The sequence below is a fragment of the Neoarius graeffei genome, chromosome 26 (assembly GCF_027579695.1).
Source record: "Neoarius graeffei isolate fNeoGra1 chromosome 26, fNeoGra1.pri, whole genome shotgun sequence".
Taxonomy (NCBI): Eukaryota; Metazoa; Chordata; class Actinopteri; order Siluriformes; family Ariidae; genus Neoarius; species Neoarius graeffei.
In genome coordinates this window covers 22,446,049-22,459,627 of record NC_083594.1, presented here as the reverse complement: position 1 = coordinate 22,459,627, position 13,579 = coordinate 22,446,049, and the positions used below count along the sequence as shown (strand labels likewise).

Genomic DNA, 13,579 nt, shown 5'->3' with positions numbered 1-13,579 from the left:
GTGTGGTCATTTAAAACAGCATGTGATGCATCACTGACAGGACTGACGCTGTTAATACGGCCAGAGGAAGAGTAAGCAAGCATCACAGAAGAAATGAAACACAATTTACTTCCGGGTTTTGATTTCCAAATAGAGCGAGATAAATTTATTTTTAAATTGTTTCAGGATTTCTAGTTCAGTTTATGAGCACATGAACTGTGCCTAATGCCTGGATTCATGCACACATGACCTACACGGTATATTTAAACCTACTGGATACATTTTTTGAAGATTTTTTTAAAAAATGTAAACAAACACACGTTAAAAGGAGTTTATTTGGAGAGACACGAGAGAGATTATATTTATTAACTGCTCATGACAGACGCTAAGGATTTTAACACTTGAGTAAACAAACAGTAAACACCTTATTTTGGTTGTGGACAACAGGACTGTATCGGAATCTCTCACATAAACAGAACTGTTGTTTTTCTTCTTTAATGTGTGAGTGTTGGATCCATATCAGCTCGTTATGCTGAACAGAATGTCTGTTAAGCTCCATCCGAGTGTTCCCAAACTTTTGGTAAATCATGCAGGCTGGCTGAGGAGTCGAGTGCTGAGCTGCGTCAGGTTCAGGTCTGTGGATCCATCTTCAAATACTTTCATCATCACTCATGTCCCAGATCTGGAATACAAAACAGAAAAAAGATAATGATGTATGTTATGAGAGCATGTGTTTACGTTCTGCTGGATAGCATATGTAAAGAATAAACCATGACAGGGTGCGCTGTTATAGCAAATAATCCACGACGGGAGGGTGGAATGCAGCCCGATGTGAAGTTCATGAATTACTATTTTAATAAAACTGAAAAAAGTTATTATCTATTTATAGTTACATTAAACACTGTGGAATGTCCACAAAACAAGTTAGCACCTGGTATCAAATGTGTTATAGTAGCTGTAAATAACTGTTCCTTCATCAGCCTCTAAAATATTTTAACATTCAAATACAACTTTTAATTAACAGATGTTAAAAATGGCATGTTAACATTTTTTATATTGAATAAAAAGTCAGTGCTAACCACTACACGGTGGTGTAGTGGTTAGCACTGACTGTCGCCTCATGGCAAGAAGGTCTGGGTTCGAGCCCTGTGGCCGGCGAGGGCCTTTCTGTGTGGAGTTTGCATGTTCTCCCCGTGTCCGCGTGGGTTTCCTCTGGGTGCTCCGGTTTCCCCCACAGTCCAAAGACATGCAGGTTAGGTTAACTGCTGACTCTGACCATAGGTGTTTGTTTCTCAAGCCCAGAAATGGGAGCGTTGCAGCATGAAAGGCATCCAGTGTAGAACTATCCATCCATCCATTATCTGTAACCGCTTATCCTGTGCAGGGTCGCGGGCAAGCTGGAGCCTATCCCAGCTGACTACGGGCGAAAGGCGGGGTACACCCTGGACAAGTCGCCAGGTCATCACAGGGCTGACACATAGACACAGACAACCATTCACACTCACATTCACACCTACGCTCAATTTAGAGTCACCAGTTAACCTAACCTGCATGTCTTTGGACTGTGGGGGAAACCGGAGCACCCGGAGGAAACCCACGCGGACACGGAGAGAACATGCAAACTCCACACAGAAAGGCCCCTGTCGGCTGCTGGGCTCGAACCCAGACCTTCTTGCTGTGAGGCGACAGCACTAACCACTACACCACCAGTGTAAAACTATGCTCCAATTAATATGACATGTGGATCAATAGGGTCCACATGGACCCTGACCTGGCAACAGTGCTGGATAAGGGAGATGATGATGAACTGTTAATCGAGAGAAAAAAAGCCTGTTTGAGCCTGTTTACAAGTCTGATTACGATGAAAGAAATCTACCATTTGTGCCACGACATCTCAGAGAAAGCTTGTGTTTGATCAATCAATCAGTGATTGAGATCTTTGGAACAGTTCCTGAACCTGGATCCAGAGCAGGGACTAAACATATTTCAGGAACTAAAACTGGCCTTGGTTTCTGCAGTAAAATAACAAACAAAAAAACCCACCCAGTTCCACCCAGTTCATGTATCAGATCATTGGCAGTTGAAACTCTGCCAATGATCTGATACATGAAAGAAACGTATGAAGCAACTACTAATGCAATACAATACAATTCACCCCTAATGTGATTCAATATGATACGATGCAAAAGAATATGATGCGATGCATTTCAATACGCGAGCTCTTCCTCCTCCATGTGACTACAGTGCGAGAAGGGACTTCTATTTTGAAATCCTGTTGGAACCATGACTCCCATTCATGCGCTTGAACACGCAAGACTTGCCATGAATTGACAACTGACAGCAGTGGAGATGACGGACTTGAGAAACAGTTTAGAGAGGAGGAATCTAGATATACAATTATTGCTTAAATATTCTTACATTACAGGCATTTAGCAGAGGCTCTTATCCAGAGTGACGTACAATATACCCAGAGCAGCCTGGGGAGCAGCTGGGGGTTAGGTACCTTGCTCAAAGGCACTTCAGCCATTCCAGCTGGTCCAGGGAATTGAACCACCAACCTTTTGGTCCCAAAGCTGCTTCTCTAACCATTAGGCCATGGCTTCCCCACATTATTGGTCACATTTCTAAATAATAAAACCATAGGGTCTCTACTAATAATATACTCAAAATATAGTGAATCTTCCCGTCCCTAATGCCAATCCAGGAAGTACAGGGTGGAGCCTGCTATACTGATCACCACCAACTGGTCACACACAAACTTGACCAGCTGACATACTTGAGAAAGTGGACAGAGAGAATGAGAAAGGATGAGCGATGATGTCGAACTAGTGATAGTTAAATAGGATGGAAATTGCTAAATCGTAAAACTATTTTTGTCTTTAATGGATCCAATTTCTGTTTGAAAGACGAGGCTTTATTGTGTGCGAGACCGTGTGCCCGGGTGTGAATCAGCCGTTTGTCTTTGTGTCAGACTCGAGAGCAAACTGCAGCTGTTGTATGCAGTTGGAGTTTGGAGAAGCTGGGTGTGTGATTGATGTGTGGCTGCTTTTGTAAAAGGAAATCTTTTTTCCCCCCCATACAGCACACCTGGCTGTCAAAAGCTGCCGAGTGTCATTGACATGCTAATAAATGCCGACCAAAAAACCCCTTACACACACAACACAAACACATTGGCTCAGAGCAGAGCGTGCACTTTGAAGTTTTAGCCAAAGTCAGAAAAAAGAACTTCACAGATACATGTGTGAGAGAGAAAGAGGAGAGGGAGAAGAAGACATTCTGTGCTGTTTTTCTTTTAGGAAGTGATAGAGGCCTGTGACTAAAATTCACTCTCACACACTCACAACTGACTGTACAGCTTAGTGTCAAACACACTGCTGCCACGCTGACGCTAGAAAATTCCACACATTCCTGCTCCAGAAACACTCAGCATAGTTTGGATCAGACTGCAATGGCATCCCGGCAGGCTGACACAACACACACACACACACACACACACACACACACACACACACACCAGCTGGCTGTAGCAACAGGCCTAAAGCCTGCCAGACTTCAGCTTCAGTCAGGTCTATATAGCACTCCACTGTGAGCAGTGTGTAATAATGAACATTATCTCCCTCATCAAAAAAATCCCGTGCAGGGATTGGCCAAGGATGGCTCACGTGACATAATTCCACCATTGATTGCATTGTGACATCAAAAAAAAAAGGATATGGTCTGAGTGAGTCATGGTATATCCTGGATATACCATGAACTGACGTCTCAATTTCCAGCTCTACGGCCAACTCAAGTCACAGCTGTGGCTCCGTGAGCATTTCTGCGTGTAGATCTATGAATCATGACCATGCTGAGCGAGGCAGGCGATAGCACGGTACATTACACATGCGCAGGTCGAAGGTCGCTCTGGCAAACAACAAACATGGCTGCCTGCAGTGAGTTTATGCCGAGATTTAATCTTAACACTTTTAGTTTGGAAGTTTTTGATGAGGGATATAAACCAATATACCATGCACTGAGAGGCACTGGGAATTATGGATTCTCTGAGGTGACGGGGCTGCGCCTTTCAGAAAATAGTACTAAGCCAGTCACCTCAGAGAATCCATAATTTCAATTGGGGCCTTTCAGTGCATGGTATATTTGATTATTACACCACAGTGCTGCTGAATTCTCAATTCTGATTGGTCAGAAGCTATTGATTCATTTTCTATACCAGTGCTTTATTCACAGGGACTTTTATGGTGGATGCTTGTTGCTCTAAAACACTTGGGCCACTGACAAAAAAAAAAAAAAAAGCACAATTGTTATTGTGGTGAAGTTTTCTTTGAGGAGATTATGTAGTTTGTTTTTTATTTTTTTAAAATAAATCTCCAGTGTCAGCACTTTGTAACAATCAGAGGTAAAACTCTAAGGGTTCTGTGGCTTCTCAGCAATGTGGCAAGCTGTGTTTTTTTGGATTGAAATAGTTAAAAAGTATGATTTGACATTCATTTATTAAATGAAGTTTTTTTGGCAACTTGGTGTAGTATAAGAGGAATAGAACACTTCAGGATGCGCTATTATTGGAAAATAATCAAATCCATTGTGTTTTACTCCTTACATACTTCTCTGCTAGTGTAACTGTGGCCTAATAACATTGAGATCACATTTTACATAAATTATCATGATAAAACCTGAAGCACATTCTGATTTTGCTGATTGATTAGATTATCAAACTGCATACTTTATTATCTACAACCCCAATTCTAAACCAGTTGGGACGCTGGGTAAAATGCAAATAAAAACAGATTGCACTGATTTGAAAAATTTTTTGACCTACATTCAATTAAATACAATACAAAGAAAAGATATTTAATGCTCAAACTGATAAACATTATTGTTTTTTGTAAATATTCACTCGTTCTGAATTTGATGCCTGCAACACATTCCAAAAAAGTTGGGTCAGGGGCACTGTGCTACATCACCTTTTCTTTTAACAACACTCAGTAAGCATCTGAGACCTGAGGACACTAATTACTGAAGTTTTGAAAGTGAAATTCTTTCCCATTCTTGCTTGATATACAACTTCAGTTGCACAACAGTCTGGGGTCACTGTTATCATATTTTGCGCTTCATAATGCGGACAGGGCGGCACGGTGGTGTAGTGGTTAGCGCTGTCGCCTCACAGCAAGAAGGTCCTGGGTTCGAGCCCCGGGGCCGGCGAGGGCCTTTCTGTGTGGAGTTTGCATTTTCTCCGGGTGTTCCGGTTTCCCCCACAGTCCAAAGACATGCAGGTTAGGTTAACTGGTGACTCTAAATTGACCGCAGATGTGAATGTGAGTGTGAATGGTTGTCTGTGTCTATGTGTCAGCCCTGTGATGACCTGGCGACTTGTCCAGGGTGTACCCCGCCTTTCGCCCGTAGTCAGCTGGGATAGGCTCCAGCTTGCCTGCGACCCTGTAGAAGGATAAAGCGGCTAGAGATAATGAGATGAGATAATGCGGACACACATTTTCAATGGGAAGCAGGCAGGCCAGTTTAGCACCTGCACTCTTTTACTATGAAGCCATGATGTTGTTCAATGTTGGTTTTCCTCTTATGTGCAAGATTTCTCTGGATTTTCTGAATCTTTTGATGATATTGTGGACTGTCGATGGTGAGATCCCTAAATTCCTTGCAATCATTAAGAAACATTGTTCTTAAACCATCATATTTATGCAGAAATATAGAACATTCTAAAGGGTTCACAAACTTTCAAGCACCACTGCATTTGCCCTCTTCCACATACAAGAGCACACAGATGCCATGTTTGCCTAGTGTCACTCTGATTGACAGGGGAGAGAGAGTGCCATCTGTCACACACAGAGAGCATGGCAAATTTTGTTCTTTTGGACTCCCAGCCACAGATGGCTGTGATTTGCCAGGATTCAAACTTGAGATCCCTGGACAATAGGATGAATGCGTTTTTGTTGCACCACCTGGCACAAGGCCAGAATACACCCTGGCTGGGATGCCATCCCCATCGCAGAGCACCATACACAACTAGGGGGAAATTTAACGTAGCTCCACAATCCACAACTTTCCCAGTCTTTTGTTGCCCCTGTCCTAAATGCTTTTGGAACATGTTGCAGGCATCAAATTCACAATGAGCATATTATATATATATAAAACCAATACAGTTGATCAGGTTGTACATTAAATATATTGTCTTTGTATTGCATTTAACTGAATATTTGTCAAAAAGTATTTGCACATCTTTGCATTTTGGTTTTTATTTATGTTTTACCAAGCGTTCCAACTTTTTTTTGGAATTGGGGCTGTATATCCTATCAGACATTTGCATTCACACCGGTTTCAAAAAGAAGAACGTCAAATGTAAAAAACATCACACCCCTGTCCCTTTTACATGGACATCAATTCTGGCTCAGAGGCAGAACAACACAGACTCTATGGGTAATGGTGCATTATGAGGAGAGATTAGAAGAGATTCTCCATAAATATATAGTGTGTGTGAGATTCTGTGACCTGGGTTAAAGGTCTGTGGGTTTTTTCTGGTTAGTCCAGATGTATGACTATCACCAGTTTCCTGTTTGAAGTCTAGATATCTACAACTCATCATCAGAAAGCGTGAGACACTTTTCAGAGGTTAGGTTTATGCAGTTCTGCTCACAATGTGACACATCGGCAGCTCTTACAGTAAACGTGCACACTGTGTGGCCTCTCAGCTTTCCTCCACTTTGTGGTTGTGAGATCACAGCTCTCAGTTCATTCCTGGAAGATTATAATTATGCAGACTATAATTACGTGTGCTCTCATGGGGCAGTAATTGGACATGATAAATATGTGAGGTGGAACAGTATCCAGGATGATGCACTGCAGGTAAAACTGTGTGTACCAGCGTTGTCCTATTCTTGATTTTGATTGCTCAGAAGGTGTTGACTGATTTGCTGTCACAGCAGCTTCGACAGCAGTTCCAGCAGGTACATAATAACATGCTCATTCTCGTATGTTATTATACCCCTGCTCCGAAGGATGGGGATACACTGGTTTACCTCTGTCCGTTCGTATCTCCGTATTTCCGTCCATCCAAAACAGCCTCTTTCTCAGCAACCACAAATCATAGCCACTTGGTACCAAACATCAGCTTGGGGTTCTATACAGTGTATATCGTTTTCAGGTCTGTCACACATCGACTTCCTGTTTACCGTCTGAATGTATTTATGAAACATACAGTACAGGGTGGATTTGCAAAATTTTCTTCACATTTTTCTCAACAACTACAAATCACAACTGCTTGATATTTGGTACCAAACTTCAGCTTGGGGTTCTATACCGTGTATACCGTTTTCAGGTCTGTCGCACATTTGACTTCCTGTTTACCGACTGAATGTATGTACGAAACATATAGGGTGGATTTTGACGCTATTTCAAGAAGCAAAATGCTATTTCAAAATGACAGTTTACCAGGATGCTATTTGAAATCCCTGGGGAGAGACACTGCTCTTTATTTACTTGTTTCAGGGTTCATTCTTTGTTGAAGTCAACATTCATAATAAGTGTCCTATTCCTTCGATTGCTTGCATTCTGATATAAGTGAGAGCGGGGGGGGATACGTAAGTTGATCTTGTTGCTTCTATAGTAACAAGCTTGTTATGCAAGGACTTCTATAGTAGATGCTTCATATAAACAAGATAAAACTGTGTGTAATTGTAGATATGGTGACGATTTTTTTTGGAAGAAGTCTACAGTCCGTAAAACTGTTCCTTAAGTTTTTCAACACAGGACTATAATCTGATCAGAGTGCTTTGTGGTTTCTTGATAACATGACAAACTCTATTTTTGTCTTATTCTTCAAGAAAGAGGGAAAAGGGAAGCTGGTTATGAAATGACTGTTTATAGCAGTTATGATGTAACAGTTAAAAGGAACTAACTTGGTTTGAAATTCCACAACATTAAAATATAATGATGAACAGATATAAAAGGCATCATTCTTTAAAAAAAAAAAAAAAACAATTCACAAATAGCTAATGAGATAAGTAGAGCTTGGGAAATTAACAGTGGGCAGTTTTGCATGTGATTTTCTCTACCTCCCAAAAGCTGGCGTACGTGTGCCATGCACGCCGCTTGGAGCTGTGGAGCCACTGTTACAGGTGCACTGTTTTCTGGAATAACTGATGCAGGTTGGATATTTTTTTTTCATTCATTTCTTCCTGCTACAGTTCTTCTGTCTCTGCAGGTAAAATCTCAGAGACGCTTGGTGGTGTTTTATCGGAAATATCACCCATTACTTCATAAATTATTATTCTTTTTTCAACTGCTCCCATTAGGGGTCGCCACAGCGGATCATCATGAGCTTCATCTTTGATTTGGCACAGGTTTGTTATACCGGATGCCCTTCCTGACCCAACTCTACCCAATCTATCCGGGCTTGGGACCAGCACTAAGCATGCACTGGCTTGTGTAACCCCAGTGGCTGGGTATTCTACCTAACCTGCATGTCTTTGGACTGTAGGGGAAACTGGAACACCCGGGGGAAACTGACAAAGACGCGGGGAGAACATGCAAACTCCACACAGAAAGGCCCCCGTCGGTTGTGAGGTTCGAACCTCGAACCTTCTTGCTGTGAGATGACGGTGCTAACCAGTACAGCACCGTACCAGAATTCAAGACCTCAGACAGGACTTTCTTGACATAAAAACGTAACAGGAGTCACAGTTTAATGGCTGTGTGGTTGATCTTTCCATCATTTTACAACAACCTTTTACATTATAATTTGCACCTCATGCAGAGTGCATTTACTAGGCTGTCCCAAGTGCAGTTAACGTCAAACATATTGTGAGCGTATTTTGCAGCTGCGGCGAATCCGGTGCCTATCCCAGGGATAGGTATGAGGCAGGAATACATCTCACTTAATTTCTTCTAGTCCCTCCCAGTGCTTCAGACACACACCTAAGACTTTCATTCCTCAGGGAAATTTAGAGTCAGTCCACCTAATGGTATGTTTTTAGAGGTGGGAGGAGATTAACGCATAGTGAAATTTGTCCTCTGCATTTAACCCATCTGAAGCAGTGAACGCATGTAAGCCTCGGTCACAACCGGCCGTACGTGCTCCTACGGCCGGTCTACGTGCAAAAAACGCAAGAAACGCACGGAGGGCGCGCGTGTGACGTGCTGATTTTCGAGCCGTAGACCGGCCGCAGAGGTTCTTTGTCATGTCAAACAAACTCTACGGGCGCTTACGTTTTTTCAGGTTGCAAGACAAACTTACGGCCAACGTACGTCTTTCTCCACGAACAAAAAAAAAAAAAAAACACAGCGATTTGGGAAACGCCAAAAATCGCACAGCCAAAAAATCGTACATCCGGTTGTGACCTAGGCTGTATGTGCACACACACATACCCAAAGCAGTGTGCAGCCATGCTACAGTGCCCAGGGAGCAGTTGGGGGTTAGGTGCCTTGCTCAAGGACACTTCAGCCCAAGGCCACCCCATGTTAACCAAACCACGTCTTTGGACTGTGAGGGAAACCAGAGCACACCCACGCAGACACGGGGAGAACATGCAAACTCCATACAGAAAGGCCCCCGTCGGCTGCTGGTTTCGAACCCAGAACCTTCTTGCTGTGAGGTGACAGTGCTAACCACTACGTCGCCGTGCCGCCCATTTTAAAACGGTCACGACTGCTTCTTTTTCTTCCTTACAAATATAGATGACTGCAAGTCGTAGTAATACACCATTTTATATTCTCTGTCAGGTCAAACAGATCCAAACTACACTGACTGCAATTTTGAAAAGATGGTTTGTAGCACATTACATGAATTTACGTAAACGATTTAGCCTTCAGGCAGCTCATTGGGTCAGAGACTAGCTCATAAAGTGAGTTTTCACAAACTTTGATAGATTTTTAATTTCATTTTTTTTATTTACCCTCTCTGGTCTGATTAGCAAACTAATGACATAAGTTTTTTTTTTAAGCTGAAGACAAAAACAGAAGATGGGACAAATGGATGGAGTCGGTGTGTTTGCTTCTGCTGTGTCATGTTCAAAACCGACACCTCCATGGCGTTAGTCAAAAGTGGTAACACAATACATAACCTACGCAAACTGTTTTAATAACTCGTTGTCGTCACTGCCGAACCCGACCGGGATTGAGGTGAACCATGTTTGGTTGACTTGGTCAGAACTGCAGCAGTAGGGTGGCCAGGTCCTTTCTGCACACTCACACCTATGGGCAATTACTGTATAGTCGCCAGTTAACCTAACCTGCATGTCTTTGGACCGGAGCAGCCGGAGGAATCCCACACAGACACGGGGAGAACATACAAACTCCACACAGAAAGGCCCTCATCCGCCGCTGGGCTCGAACCCAGAACCTTCTTGCTGTGAGGCAACAGTGCTAACCTCTACACCACCGTGCCACCCGTTTTAACAACCATAAACTAACAATTAACTGTTAAGTATTAAAAGGTAACTTTTACAAAGTAAGTGTTATCAGGACTTTTCTCCTCACTCTTAAGTGTGGCTGGTTTGATCATTCCTAATGCGAGTCTCTAAATTATGTCTAAGAACCGAGCCAGCACCAAGATTTCATATCAAACAAGAAAACTGATGGAAATCTCACCAGAACAGATAATCAAGGTGATAAAGAAAGGGATTTTTTTTTGTGTGTGTTAATGTGTGAAAAGCAGACAGTCTAGTGGGTGTAATAAAACTGAATAAGCCATTAGGAGATCTCCAAATGGAACATTAATTTCAAATAATAGTCCACGGAAATGGGATGAAGAAAAGCTCATCTGCATGATGGAGAAAATCTGTTTTCTGTTTGTATTATCTTTTTTTTTTTTGTAATGACACCCAGAACACCGTGCTGTGCTTTAGTCTGGAGCGTAGGTTGTAAAATGATTACTGAAAGGAAAAGTACAATACGGCTGAGATTTTCTTCATTCTGTACAGCCAGCGGTGAGTAATGTGATGTGCTAACGTTAATGGTACACTTGGAAGATAACACTGATTTTCATTATGTTTTGACATGTGCGCTCCACTTTTACACCTAAAGTTTTATGAGATGGAAAACAGGAGCACTCCAAAAAACAAAATCAAAAGGAAATGATCAACAAATAACCAAGAATTTCAAACCATTATCACAAACACGATACATTTTCCCTCTTCTAATGACCATAAAAACTATTCCATTGTAGAGAATAGATTAATGCACAATTAAAACTACACAATAACTATCAACCCTCCCCTTAACGAACATTCTGTGGAATTTGGTTGCCTTATGGATGGTAGTGGAGTAAAAGGACTTTTAGTCCCACAGTAATCACAAACATCATACTCTGATTTATATCTGATCAGTTATCATCATTAAAATCACACTAATCACCCAATCCTCAATAAACAACCTGTTAACTGCAAACGCACCATTATATCCACTACCAGTCAAAAGTTTGGACACACCTTCTAATTCAATGGTTTTTCTTTATTTTTATTAATTAAAAGACACTTCTTCATGTCTTAAAGTAATGATGGATGCTGTTTCTCTTTACTTAGTTGAGCGGTTCTTGACATAATATGGATTACTGCAGTTGTGTTATAGGACTATTTTACTGTATTTTTATTATTTCCTATTTACTGTTTGATCTCAAACGCATTAAGAAGGCAAGAAATTGCACTAATTAACTTTTGACGAGGCACCTGTTAATTGAAAAGCATTCCAGGTGACTACCTCATGAAGCTGGTTAAGATAATGTCAATAGTGTGCGAAGCATCATTAAGGGAAACGCTGGCTACTTTGAAGAATCTAAAACACGAAATGTATTTTTTTTTTTAAACATTTTAATTCAATGTATGAAATCCTTAGAAACTGTTGTGCAAACAACAGTAATAATTAGCAATCTAGTCCAACTTTCTCAGTATAATTACCATTAGAAGAGCGGTGGCTACAATTATCGACAGTCCATAATTACCGACACCTTTTCAGATTTACCAATAAAAAACAATTTTACAAAGGTGAGTTTTGGTTACAACAGTTATTATTGGTTAATCAATCAACCGGAAGACCTCTCTCGGCTTTTGATCTTGTCGTCTGATCACACAGCTCGTGACCTGAGATGGATTTTTTTTTTTTAATCACGATCAGCAAGTTGAGGAAAACCCGGACGTCATCATCGCAGGTAAGCATGGTGGAAAGATCATGGACATGCTTTTACTTCTCAAATTCACCGATATTTCATGATGTCCTTGTTGAAACCTACTTTGTTTCTTATGCTTTCATTTGACAGTCGCCATTTTGTATCTAAACGTGCGTTTGAGAAGTCACGTGAGGTGTCGATAATAGTGATCACGTTCACCAGTGTCCACCATTATCGACACCCTGTGGAATTAAGTGACATTTACAACTGTTATACAACCCCGATTCCAAAAAAGTTGGGACAAAGTACAAATTGTAAATAAAAACGGAATGCAATGATGTGGAAGTTTCAAAATTCCATATTTTATTCAGAATAGAACATAGATGACATATCAAATGTTTAAACTGAGAACATGTATCATTTAAAGAGAAAAATTAGGTGATTTTAAATTTCATGACAACAACGCATCTCAAAAAAGTTGGGACAAGGCCATGTTTACCACTGAGAGACATCCCCTCTTCTCTTTACAACAGTCTGTAAACGTCTGGGGACTGAGGAGACAAGTTGCTCAAGTTTAGGGATAGGAATGTTAACCCATTCTTGTCTAATGTAGGATTCTAGTTGCTCAACTGTCTTAGGTCTTTTTTGTTGTATCATCTTCCGTTTTATGATGCGCCAAATGTTTTCTATGGGTGAAAGATCTGGACTGCAGGCTGGCCAGTTCAGTACCCGGACCCTTCTTCTACGCAGCCATGATGCTGTAATTGATGCAGTATGTGGTTTGGCATTGTCATGTTGGAAAATGCAAGGTCTTCCCTGAAAGGGATGTCATCTAGATGGGAGCATATGTTGCTCTAGAACCTGGATATACCTTTCAGCATTGATGGTGTCTTTCCAGATGTGTAAGCTGCCCATGCCACACGCACTAATGCAACCCCATACCATCAGAGATGCAGGCTTCTGAACTGAGCGCTGATAACAACTTGGGTTGTCCTTCTCCTCTTTAGTCCGAATGACACGGCGTCCCTGATTTCCATAAAGAACTTCACATTTTGATTCGTCTGACCACAGAACAGTTTTCCACTTTGCCACAGTCCATTTTAAATGAGCCTTGGCCCAGAGAAGACGTCTGCGCTTCTGGATCATGTTTAGATACGGCTTCTTCTTTGAACTATAGAGTTTTAGCTGGCAACGGCGGATGGCACGGTGAATTGGTTTCACAGATAATTTTCTCTGGAAATATTCCTGAGCCCATTTTGTGATTTCCAATACAGAAGCATGCCTGTATGTGATGCAGTGCCGTCTAAGGGCCCGAAGATCACGGGCACCCAGTATGGTTTTCCGGCCTTGACCCTTACGCACAGAGATTCTTCCAGATTCTCTGAATCTTTTGATGATATTATGCACTGTAGATGATGATATGTTCAAACCCTTTGCAATTTTACACTGTCGAACTCCTTTCTGATATTGCTCCACTATTTGTCGGCGCAG

The 13,579-nt window shown here is 41.6% G+C and overlaps 1 protein-coding gene across 2 annotated transcripts in view; it reads right to left on the bottom strand.

The window, feature by feature from the left end:
- Positions 1-296: 296 nt before the first annotated feature.
- The window catches only part of atg7 (ATG7 autophagy related 7 homolog (S. cerevisiae)), a 307,435-nt gene continuing 294,152 nt past the window's right edge, over positions 297-13,579 (bottom strand). For both annotated transcript variants that reach the window (XM_060909788.1, XM_060909789.1), the window contains exon 20: positions 297-661. In XM_060909788.1, the coding sequence (XP_060765771.1) occupies positions 629-661 (33 nt within the window). In that variant the 3' untranslated portion in view covers positions 297-628. The remainder of the gene's footprint in view (positions 662-13,579) is intronic.